The sequence below is a fragment of the Ahaetulla prasina genome, chromosome 2 (genome assembly GCF_028640845.1).
Source record: "Ahaetulla prasina isolate Xishuangbanna chromosome 2, ASM2864084v1, whole genome shotgun sequence".
NCBI classification, from domain to species: domain Eukaryota; kingdom Metazoa; phylum Chordata; class Lepidosauria; order Squamata; family Colubridae; genus Ahaetulla; species Ahaetulla prasina.
In genome coordinates, this window is record NC_080540.1 from 50,299,244 (window position 1) to 50,311,290 (window position 12,047).

General features: G+C 40.3%; 1 protein-coding gene across 1 annotated transcript in view; it reads left to right on the forward strand.

The window, feature by feature from the left end:
* The window catches only part of ITPR1 (inositol 1,4,5-trisphosphate receptor type 1), a 309,457-nt gene that overhangs the window by 112,429 nt on the left and 184,981 nt on the right, over positions 1-12,047 (forward strand). The window contains exons 5-9 of the mRNA XM_058168445.1: positions 8,349-8,435; positions 10,289-10,447; positions 11,343-11,441; positions 11,581-11,664; positions 11,752-11,898. Of these exons, the coding sequence (XP_058024428.1) occupies positions 8,349-8,435; positions 10,289-10,447; positions 11,343-11,441; positions 11,581-11,664; positions 11,752-11,898 (576 nt within the window). The remainder of the gene's footprint in view (positions 1-8,348; positions 8,436-10,288; positions 10,448-11,342; positions 11,442-11,580; positions 11,665-11,751; positions 11,899-12,047) is intronic.

A 12,047-nucleotide genomic window follows, 5' to 3' on the forward strand; every position in this document is an offset into this window, starting at 1 on the left:
ACACCCAGCTGTACTTTTCCACACCGGGCCACCCCAACGAAGCTATCGAAGTGTTGTCCCGGTGCTTGGAGGCCGTACGGGTCTGGATGGGGAGAAACAGGCTCAAGCTCAATCCCTCCAAGACAGAGTGGCTGTGGATGCCGGCATCTCAGTACAGTCAGCTGAGTCCTCGGCTGACTGTTGGGGGCGAGTCCTTGGCCCCGATGGAAGGGGTGCGCAACTTGGGCGTCCTCCTGGATGAACGGCTGTCTTTTGAAGATCATTTGACGGCCGTCTCCAGGAGAGCTTTTTACCAGGTTCGCCTGGTGCGCCAGTTGCGCCCCTTTCTAGACCGGGATGCCCTATGCACGGTCACTCACGCCCTCGTGACGTCTCGCCTGGATTACTGCAATGCTCTACATGGGGCTCCTTGAAGGGCATCCGGAGGCTGCAGTTAGTTCAGAATGCGGCTGCGCGGGTTATAGAGGAGCCCTCGTGGCTCCCGTATGACACCAATCCTGCGCAGGCTGCACTGGCTACCTGTGGCCTTCCGGGTGCGCTTCAAGGTTTTGGTAACCACCTTCAAAGCGCTCCATGGCATAGGGCCGCGTTATTTACGGGACCGCCTACTGCTACCGAATACCTCTCACCGACCCGTGCGCTCTCACAGAGAGGGACTCCTCAGGGTGCCGTCAGCTAGGCAGTGTCGTCTGGCGACGCCCAGGGAAAGGGCCTTCTCTGTGGGGGCTCCCACCCTCTGGAACGAACTCCCCCCAGGACTCCGTCAACTTCCGGACCTCCGAACCTTCCGTCGCGAGCTCAAGACACATTTATTCATCTGTGCAGGACTGGCTTAGATTTTAAATTTATAGGGGTTTTAAATTGGTTTTAATATTTATATTTCTATTTTTAATAATTGGGCATTAGAATAAGCTTTTTAATGATTATTTTAATTTGTATATAAATGTTTTATATGCCTGTGAACCGCCCTGAGTCCTTCGGGAGATAGGGCGGTATACAAATATGAATAATAAATAAATAAATAAATGACGATTTAAGTATGGACGTATATTGAGACGAAAATCAATCATGCAGTGGTCACTGTTGGAAAAAGGTTCTTTAATTTGTAGTCCATAAATTGAGTTTGAATTGTTGCAGAAGATGAGATCAAGGCAGTTGTTGAGTCTTGTATTGTTAGTTACAAGTTGTTCAAGACCTAGGTTTGTAACAGCGTTGTATAGTGTAGTATGGATTGGGTCAGTTGAACATTCATTAGTTGTCCAGTTAATGAGAGGTAGATTTAGGTCACCCAGGAAGATGAGAGGATATGGGCAAGAGGTAGCCCATGTTAGCATTGAGGTTAGCATATTTGCATGGGTAATGTCATAGTCAGGGGCTCTGTAGCATAGTAAGAATCGAAGAGTAGTGTCAAGTGATAGGTCGCATACAATAGTTTCAGGAAGAGAGAGTTTATGTGCTACTTGGATATTTTTCAGATTCAGTGACTTTTTGTAAAAGATAGCCACTCCACCACCTCTTCGGTTTTCACGATCTGATCGATAGACTTGATATTCTTTGTTTGAGATAATGGAGTCAGGAAGGGATGAGTTCAGCCATTTTTCACAAACAAAAATGATATCAAATGTGCCACTGTTTAATAAGAGGATAAGTTCAGGTAATTTGTTGACTGTGCTTCTTGCATTTATCAATTTGCATTTGAGATCTGAAGTGATTGGTGTTGGAGAGGTAAGGGGCGTGCATACCTAGTTTTGGATGTTAGTAGGTTGGGGGTTGTGTACAACAGATGGTTGCACAGATGGTTGGATGGTAGTTTGGTTGTTTGGATGGATGGTTGTTTGGGTGGATTGTTGGGTGGCTGTTTGGATGGCTGTTTGGATGGCTGTTTGGATTGTTGGTTGAATGGCTGTTTGGATGGCTGTTTGGATGGCTGTTTGGATGGCTGTTTGGATGGCTGTTTGGATGGCTGGTTGGATTGTTGGTTGAATGGCTGGACCCAAACTGAATCAAAAGAACTAGCATTATGAGCCACGATGGCACAGTGGTTAGAGTGCAGTAGTGCAGGCTACTTCTGCTGACTGCCAGCTGCCTACAATTTAAGAGTTCAAATCTCACCAGGCTCCAGGTTTACTCAATCTTCCATCCTTCCGAAATGGGTAAAATGATGACCCAAATTGTTAGGGGCAATATGCTGACTCTATAAACCTCTTAGAAAGAACTGTAAAGCACTGTGAAGTGGTATATAAGTCTAAGTGCTATTGCTATTATGGTATGTGTGACTGGAAATGTATAACTTCTGTTCAGGGAAAATAATTACAAATTTATTTGATCCTTTATGTCGGGTCAGTTCCTGGTATTAAAAATGCCTTTGGTTAATCTCGTAAACATTTCATGTGGTTAAAGGAGATTAAGAACCTGTTCTTTATTGTCCGGCAGTGCACACAGTCTCAGTTGAATTGAAACAGAGGAGTGTTTCAAAAATAGCTTGATGGGATCTAGGCTGGGTAATAATACAAAACAGTCAGGCAAGCCCAAGCAAGCATTTGGATCTTAGCCATATTTAGCAGCACTAAGAAAAGCCGTCCTTTTTGTGTTTGTGTGTATTGTTTAAGATTATTTGAAATGCTACAGGGCTCTTGGCTGCTGGAGGATGAGCCTCTTCTGAACAGAGGAATGCAATAGAGAAAGCACAGATAACACAGTGGTTGGTTTTTAAATGAATAATTTCTCCCAGTATAAGGAGTACACAACATCTGGATGCAGACCGTTCATTGAGAATCAAGGCTGTTTCCTGTCTTGGTACTTTTTCTTCCATGTGGTTTGAAGTAATCTGTAAAAAAAATGTTCAACATGCATTTTTAGTCACGTGCATTTTTGGCTTGTGTATCTAATGGTGGAATTCAGGATCTTCTGCTGTAGATCAAGCTGTACTAAGGGTCAGGTTATTTTAAACTAATACCATTTAAGGGATTTAGGAATCTGGGACGGGTTTTAACTGGAATACAAAATCAATTCTTCTTTTAACAAAGTGACACCTAGCGGCTGCTACACAGAATGATTCCTTTGCTTGTTTTTAAAAAAGGTACTAAAAATGACATCCTTTTTAAAAAAAATAACGGAAATCGTGCTACAACTTCATCATCAATAACAACAATACAAAAAACATGCACACTTTTTATTTAAAAATTTTTTTTCAAGAGGATTTAATAATTTGAAATAGACGCACTGGTTTAGGGTTTCCTAAAAATCAAGACAAGCAGTAAAGAGATAGCTAGAAAAAATAATTCGCATGTTGGCTGTATCAGGTTCCAATGCCAACAGCCTGAAAAAAGTGACTTATGACCATTTTTCACACTTATGACTGTTGCGGTATCCCCATGTCCAAATCAAAATTTGGACGCTTGGCAACTGGCTCATATGATTGACGGTTGGAGTCTCCTGGGGCCATGTGGTCAGCTTTTGTGACCTTCCGACAAACAAAGTCAATGGGGAAGCCAGATTCACTTAACAACCATGTTACTAACTTAACAGCTGCAATAATTCACTTAACAACTGTGGCAAGAAAAGTCATAAAATAACTCTCTGAACAACTGTCTTGCTGGGCAATGGAAATTTTGGGCTAAATTGTGATTGTAAGTCGAGGACTACCTTTTTAGACCAGTATTTCTTAAACTTTTTGCTCTAAGGACACTTTCCCACTTTTAAAAATTATGGAGGATCCCAAAAGAACTTTTGTTATATATACCAATAGCACTTACAGGTAGTCCTCAACTTATGACCACAGTTGAGCCCAAAACTTATGTCGTTAAATGAGGCAATTGTTAAGTGAGTTTGCCCCATTTTATGACTTTTCTTGCCACATTTGTTAAGTGATACACTGCGGTTGTTAAGTTAGTAACACAGTTGTTAAGTGAATCTGGCTTCCCTATAGATTTCGCTTATCAGAAGGTCCCAAAAGGGGGATCATGTGTACCCAGGACATTGCAGCTGTCATAAATATGAACCAATTGTCAAGCATCCGAATGTAAATCACATGACCATGGGGATGCTGCAACAATCATAAGTGTGAAAAATAGCCATAAATCACTTTTTTCAGTGCCGTGGTAACTTCTAACAGTCACTAAATGAACTGTTGTAAGTCAAGGACTACCTGTACATTACCCCATAGTATTTTACAACACTCTCTAGGCAATTTAAATCATCAGCATATTGCCCCAACAATATGGGTCCTCATTTTACCAACCTTGGAAGGATGGAAGACTGAATCAATCTTGAACCCTGTCTGGATAGAACTCTATGCTGTGGGCAGAGTTTTCCTGCAATCCTGCATTCTAACCACTGTACCTCCTATATCATATCTTATGCTAAGCACATTGGGCTAGAAGTTTACTCCACAATTCTTGGTCCACAGCTACAGTCTCCACATCCTTCCATTTATGATTGATATTCTTCAGATCTTCCTGAAATGTTTGGTGCCAGGTTTTATTTGGCCTTTCTCTTTTTCTCTTTTTCTCTGACCATCTGGTGGTATCCAATTTATTGTGATCTTTGCTGGATGTTGCTCACTCATGAGGAGCACGTCCAGTAAAAGGCACTGTTTGTTCTGTCGCTATCTCAGAGAGTTTTTGGAAAATTACTTCTTTGTAGAATGAGTTTGTTTATGACATGGTCCCAATATGAGATAAGAAATATCCTTCTGAGGTAACGTTGTTGAAAGTCGTTGATCTGATGAATAATTCTTGTGGTAGATTTACAGGTCTCACTGGTGTAGATGGCAGTCAGTATGACGATGAGATTAAATGATCTGATCTTGGTTGCTGTGTTTATGGTGGACGTGAGCTCTTTGTTGGAAGACAGCAGTTGCTTTGTCTATTGTATGGGTGATATTTATCAGAATTTACTATATAGTATTAAAAATTAAAATTGTATTTAGAGGGGTGGTCGTGGGAAGCACCCAGGGCTCATAGACCACATTTTAACAAACACGGATTTTAGAAGTAACAATAGCATTTACACTTAATACTGCTTCGTTATGCTTTTACAGCCCTCTCTAAGTGGCTACAGAGTCAGCATATTGCCCCAACAATCTGGGTCCTCATTTTACTGACCTCAGAAAGATGGAAGACTGAATTAACCTTGAGCTGGTCAGGATCGAGTAGTGAGTTAGCCTGCAATACTGCATTCTAACCACTGCACCACCATGGGTCCTTAGATTTTGACGGTTACTTAGCATTACAATCTAGATAGAAACCTTATTTTTTTTTTTTTTCAAAAAGTTTTTATTGGTCAAAAAAGGTTTATACAAATACATATCAGGTATGGTAAATTTTCATTTTTCTCATCCAAGATAAGAATTTTGCTCAAATTTTTTAAAACATACAACAGCCATATGGCAAGCAGGTGACACGAAGTAGCTAAGTTTACAAATCTTACATACGCAATAAAGAAGGGTCAAGAATAAACAGAATATCATACAAAAGAGAATAAGGAAAACCAACACAATACCAAATATCTTTATCACTTCCTAGTTTTGGATCTCAGAACTCTGGGTTCAGCCTGACCCAACTCCAGGGCCGCAACAGCGGCAGCCGCCACCGCCCCATGGTCTATAACCTCCCCTTCTTCAATTCCTGGGTCATCTGATTCCAGGAGGGCTTTGTGTTCCTCCACGAGGCCGTAGCCTCCGCAATTGTACTAATTTTTTCGTAATGCCCTCCCGGAAAATCATCAATCCTCTGGCATCAGCCATCTGAAGCCTACTCCTTCTGGTACAATTTGCTTGACAAAAGTAATATTTCTTTCTCATTTCACGACCTGTCTGGGAATCTGCCTCAGAATGGCTATCTCCTGCCCCTGTAAGTCAGTGCCCCACTCCTATGTTTTCTAAGAATTTCATCTCGCCTCTTCTCACAAATTTGACATGAACCTCTCTGGGAACTGCATGCGTGCGTGCATATTGTGAGTTAACTCTATAAACTCGATCCACATCCCAATTCATGAAATCAACACCTCTCCCAAGAAATTCTCCCAACAATTTAGTCAGAACATCTCTCAAATCTTCTTGGTCCACTTCTTCCAAATTTTGAAACCTAAGGAAATAAGACATTTTATCCATCTGTAGTCCAAGCACAGCATTGCCTGTCGTCTCCTCTCTTTTCTGCACTGCCCGCATCTCACCCTCCAGACCTTCCACTTTCTGCTTGTTTTCTGCTGAGACTTGTTGAGTATCCTTTAAATCCTTTTGGATAGTCACAATTTCTGCTCTTATTTCCGTTTGGCCTCTTTGCAAATCATCCAGTTTCTTATCCATATTGGATAACTTTTCCAGAATTCTCTCCATCTCTCCAGCAGTTGGTCTCTGACCTTTTGCCATTTAGAAAAAAAAAATTCAAAATCCTCAGGCAAGCACAGTATCCTTGTAATTTCCTCCGGATCCACCAGGGGGCACTCACAGGAGCAACGAGTCCAGAATACAGTTAGTCAACCAGGAAGCCGAAGGGAAGTGATGTCATCAAGATTCTCATAGTGAAGGCGGAAGCTGGGCGCCACCACTGTTCCCCAGAGGGAGGGGGGGCCTCAAACCCTCCCTCCTAAATTTCTCCATCACCTCTTCTCTCCAGAGCTCCACAAAACCAGTAATCTTCTTATTTTAAGTTCTCCTCTCTCCAGAATGACTCGTGCTCCTTCCAGCCGCAGGGGAGAAAAACCCCCCCGCACTCCGGAGCACTCCACTCGCGTTTACCGATATCCCCTTCCCTTCTCCATTCCTCAATTCTTCTCCGTTCCCTGTTCACCACCAGGCTGCTGCAGTTATAAATCCAAAGCCCCGGTGTCACCGGGCACAGCGGCCCAGGCGACGACCAAAGTAATGGCCGTGGCCCGTGGCCTCCAAACCCCGCCGAGCCTAGGACGCGCCAGCATCGGTCCCCCCAGTCCTGTATGTCGGCTGGGAGACCCCTGGCGAGCCGTCCGTGCGGCAGGTGTCCTTTTCGGAACACCTGGCCCCTAGGGGCCTCGGCGGCGGCCGGATTCGGGCGCTGGGGGCAGGAGAAGCCTCCAGACGACCGTTGCCTCTGGACACCGGAAGTCGTCTGACTGTAGATAGAAACCTTATTGGCATTGCAATAAATTGGCCATTTTGGTCTTTATATTTTTCCTGTCCATCCTTTCCTTCAATTTGTATGGTTGAATTTAAAATATTCTTCCAAGTCTGTGTTGAATGTACATTATTTTCAGCAGCAGCTTGTGGCCAGAGTATAGAACTATTCTTGAAATGCAATTTTTGTCTTACTATTATCTGGTGGAAGAAAAATACCTTATTTCTAAAAATAGGACTTTAATTTACTATAAAATTTGCTATACAGGTTCTTGGAATTTTATCTTCGTTTTTCTTCTGTGGTTCATTTTTATTCTTGAAATGAATTTAGATGGGATAACTTATTATTAAGTTATTGTTTGATGTTGTACACTAGTCAAAGTTCTTCTGGGCAGATTAGAAATATAATACATAAATATTTTGGATTTGTATTCTGTCCAAAACTTCGAATTCTGTCTGTGTTCTAAAGGAGTTCTAAAATGGGTTGGAATATTTTGGATTAATCCACATGCTTATATAGGCTATTTCATTTCTAATGTCATCTTTTTTAGTTGTATATGAGTAAATATGGATGCAATAATGGTTCTGTCCTTATAGACTTATATAACCTGTTTTTAAAACCTTAGAAAGAAAGTGAGATTTAGAAAGAAATTTCACTACTCTTTCTGATATAAATCTGAATGCTAACCCAAAGTTATCATCTATGTCTGACTTTTAGTACATGTGTCTTTGTTTCCTTTTACGTTTTCCTCTCACTTTTCCCTGCTTTTTACTTCCGTTTACTTTTCTTCCTCTTCCTTTTGTTTCTCTTCAACTTTACCATTTATTAAAATCAAAAAAGTCAATAAAAGGGACCAGCATTTCCGACTTGGGTTAGAAAACAACCAATGGCTGAAAGCAGGCATTTGAAAATATGAATTTCAAAAACTGGAAATGGGAGTGGAATTGCAGTGGAACAGTCAAATTTTACACAGCAACAGAAGCCTTGATACTTGAGAATGGAGTTGGATCTGTTGGAGTTTAGCCTATTCTGAAAGGATTAATTACATTTAGAATGCTTTAGTTAGTCATGAGTTACAAGCATGAGTTCAGTGGGTGAACTTTAAGTGTTGTTGAATTCAATTATGCAATGGGGTTTTTTTTGAGGGTGGGATTGAAGTATTGTTTGTAACATCTTTCATTTTAAAAAGCAACTCATTGCAGATTTTCCCATCCTTGCTCAACAGCAAATCTTTTGTTTGTTTATTAAATTTAGCATGCTGCAGATTTGGAAAAAAAGCAGAATGAGACAGAAAATAGGAAGCTGCTTGGTACAGTTATCCAGTATGGTAATGTTATTCAGGTAAGCAGTGTCTTCCATGAGTTTTGTGTAGTACTGGTAATTTAAATTATTTTCAAACCAGCCTACAGAAAAATGCAAAATGATATTTCTGAAAACATTTTGATTTTAAAATTTCTGTGGAAAACAAGAAAAAAAATAAATTAATATTGCTATTCTTATTTGTTCAGAGATTATATCCTAGTTAGCAGTTCAGTCAGAATGAGAAACCTTTGGTTCTTAAGATGTTGCTGACATCCGACAACCAGCAGCTTCTGCTTGTGTGGCCAAAGGTGAGGGATTTCATCAGCAACTTTTGAGATGTTACAGGTTCCCCCCCAACATAAGTTAAGTCTTCAGACTATGTCATCCTTAAACCACCTATTTTTCTGTCCTCTTAGAAGCATTAAGATTCTGGGAGAGAGAGGTCTATCTTTTGTGAGGATAGGCACCACCCACTCCTACCTGCTGCTTCCTTTGCCCCAGAGGAAGTTACTGGGTATTGGCAACGAAGAAACAGAATTGTAATTTAGAATTAGGGCTTTGCAGGGGTGATCTGTTTGAACATCTGCAGGGTAGCTATGGGATATGCCAGTTCTTTCAGACTCTTGCTCTGTTTCATCAAATAAACTGGCTACTAAGTATTCAGGTTTCAATGTCAGAATGTAGATTTGATTCTGCAGTGGCTGAAATGCCACTGTGAGAGGGGAGGGGGCTCCTAATTTTCTCATGTTTTTTCTTTGCTAAAATTAATATCTGGTAGAAGCTTTTTGAGATTATGATTTTCCCAAGTTCCACATCTGACTTTATTGGTACAGGAAGCTTGACTAGTCCTCGGAGTTGAATTATTCCCAGTATCAACATCATATCTTCATCTTCGTCATGCTTCCATGCTACCCAAATATTTATTTAACACAGAAACATTCTTTAAATAGTTTGAGAGAATCATATGGTGTACTGGTTTCAGTAACATAAAAAATCCAGTTGAAAGTTCGTGCTATGTCATGAAAATTGTCGGGAAACCTGGAGTAGAAGGTTTTTGAGAGAAGAAAAGCTTTTAAACATATTAAATGTCCACTTGTTGAGTGCCATTCACCAACTATTCTGTGTGGCTGATGTAACTATACAAGTCTTCAACAAGTCTTGAAGTAACTATATAAGTCTTCAATAAACTTCTTCCTAAAGTGGGAAATATTGCTGGAACTGTAGAAAATTGTGGGTAGAATGCTCAACTGTTGCATCTCATTCTGCATTATAATATGAACAGTACAGGAATTTTAAAAGCATCAATAAATTACATTTCCACTTCGAACAGCAATCAGCTGTTAAGCTATGGTTTGAGTAACCATTGCTGCCTATGCCACAATGTGATGATTTCTCACATTACCCCATTACTTGTGATCCCCAACCACTATGTACATTGTACTAAGCCAAAAGCAAATCAAATGATGATCTATATCAGGGGTGTCAAACTTGATTTCATTGAGGGCCGCATCAGGATTGTGTTTGACCTCTGGAAGCCGGGGTGGGCATGGCCAGTACTGGCGTGGCCAGCTCAACATCATATGTGTCAGGGGGCCTATGGTGGCCCGAACGCTCTGCTGGTGAAAATGGGCTTCTGAGCTTTTTTTTGGCTGCCATGGCCTCGTGGCAGCTTGAGAGCCCATTTTTGCTGGTAGAATCACAGTGGGCTGGTCCTCCACTGTTTCCAGGTGAGCCCCATGGGCCAGAACTAAGTACCTCATGGGCCAAATTCAGGCCCCAGTCTTGAGTTTGACACCCCTGATCTATATAAAATGTCAGCATTGTGAACAATTATTGCAGTAGGCACAACAATTTTAATTTGTTGTTGCTTTTCTTTCTTTCTTTCTTTCCAGCTTCTGCATTTAAAAAGCAACAAATATTTAACAGTAAATAAGAGACTTCCAGCTCTTCTAGAGAAGAATGCTATGAGAGTGACACTAGATGAAGCTGGCAATGAAGGTTCCTGGTTTTATATACAACCCTTCTACAAACTGCGTTCTATAGGAGACAGTGTAAGTTTACAGAACTGCCAGGGAAACTGGTTTGCAATATGAAATGTTAAACATTTTCTTCATCACATACTTTCTTGTAATTAATTCAATGCATTGTTTATATAATGCAGTGCTTCTTCTCCTTGCCCTCCTATGAAAACAAGTGTGCATGAGAGAAAGAAAATTGCTATAGAAACAAATGTTTTGGAAACAAACATTTTTAAAGAGTAAAAGAGTAACTGTTTAGATTTTGAATGATTATGAAAATAATGTCATTCTGTTCACTTAAGAACGCCTGTGCTGGATATTTTAGTCTATATCAATGCATCAATAATCTATTTATTTATTGCAAAAAAATATTAGCCTCGAGGCTCCATACAATTCTTTCTCTTCTTTCTGTTCACCGTGGCTTATTTAATGCAAATTACTCTATTAAATTAATTCAATTTATTTTAAGTAAATTATCTGTGCTATTCTTCAGCAACTCATTCAATTCATGTATACCAAAAACTGTTATTGTGGTATATCAAAATAAAAATAGTATACCCAACTCTGCTAATCTCTGAAAGAATTAGCAAGACTAAAAGCTAGAGAGGGAATTCCCTAAAGTCTCTCTGTGTTACCATCTCTTCAGTCATCACCTTCCTAATCTTAGATGGTGTGAGTATTGAGGATACTCTCTAAAGATGATCTTGGTTTATGTGAACAAAAGCACATGGAAGATGTCAGGACAAGTCTAAATGACATGGCTTAAATAATGTTATTTTTACTTAAAATGTTACTTTATTTTCTTAGTATTTTTGATATCCTAAATCGAACAATAAATATATAAATTTGCAGCCAGTTCCCAGTAGTGGTAGCTTTATATTGCCTTTGTAAAGGTAAATGAAAATGAAATGGAAACCTTGTTTTACAGGTGGTGATTGGGGACAAGGTAGTCTTAAATCCTGTTAATGCTGGCCAGCCTTTGCACGCTAGTAGCCATCAACTAGTGGATAACCCGGGCTGCAATGAGGTAAGTTAAGAGCTCATGAGAGTTAGAAATAATTGAAGTGCCATTTAGTTTTCCACAGAATTGTCAAGAGGGACAATTAATTGTGCATCATGGTGTGTCTTTGTATTCTTGTTTTATCTGCGGCATTCTATTTTTATAGGTAAATTCAGTGAATTGCAATACAAGCTGGAAAATAGTTCTTTTTATGAAATGGAGTGACAATAAGGATGATATTCTCAAAGGAGTAAGTTGAAAGATGTACCTCATCACTAGGTTTTTCACAAAAACACAACCGAAACTTCTGTTGATTGATCTTTCATTGTCCTCACAGGGGGATGTGGTAAGATTGTTCCATGCAGAGCAGGAGAAATTTCTTACTTGTGATGAACATCGAAAGAAGCAACATGTTTTTCTGAGAACGACTGGGAGGCAGTCAGCCACTTCAGCAACTAGCTCAAAAGCTCTGTGGGAAGTTGAGGTAAAAATGGGATTAAAAACAGCCAATGTGGCTTTCTAATGAGTATTCCTACACTGAGAATTTCAAACCTTGATGAAAAGCTGAAAGCTGTGCTGAAGCACAGGTCGCTCTGTTCTTGATTATCATATTTCTAACATGGCAGGATTGTT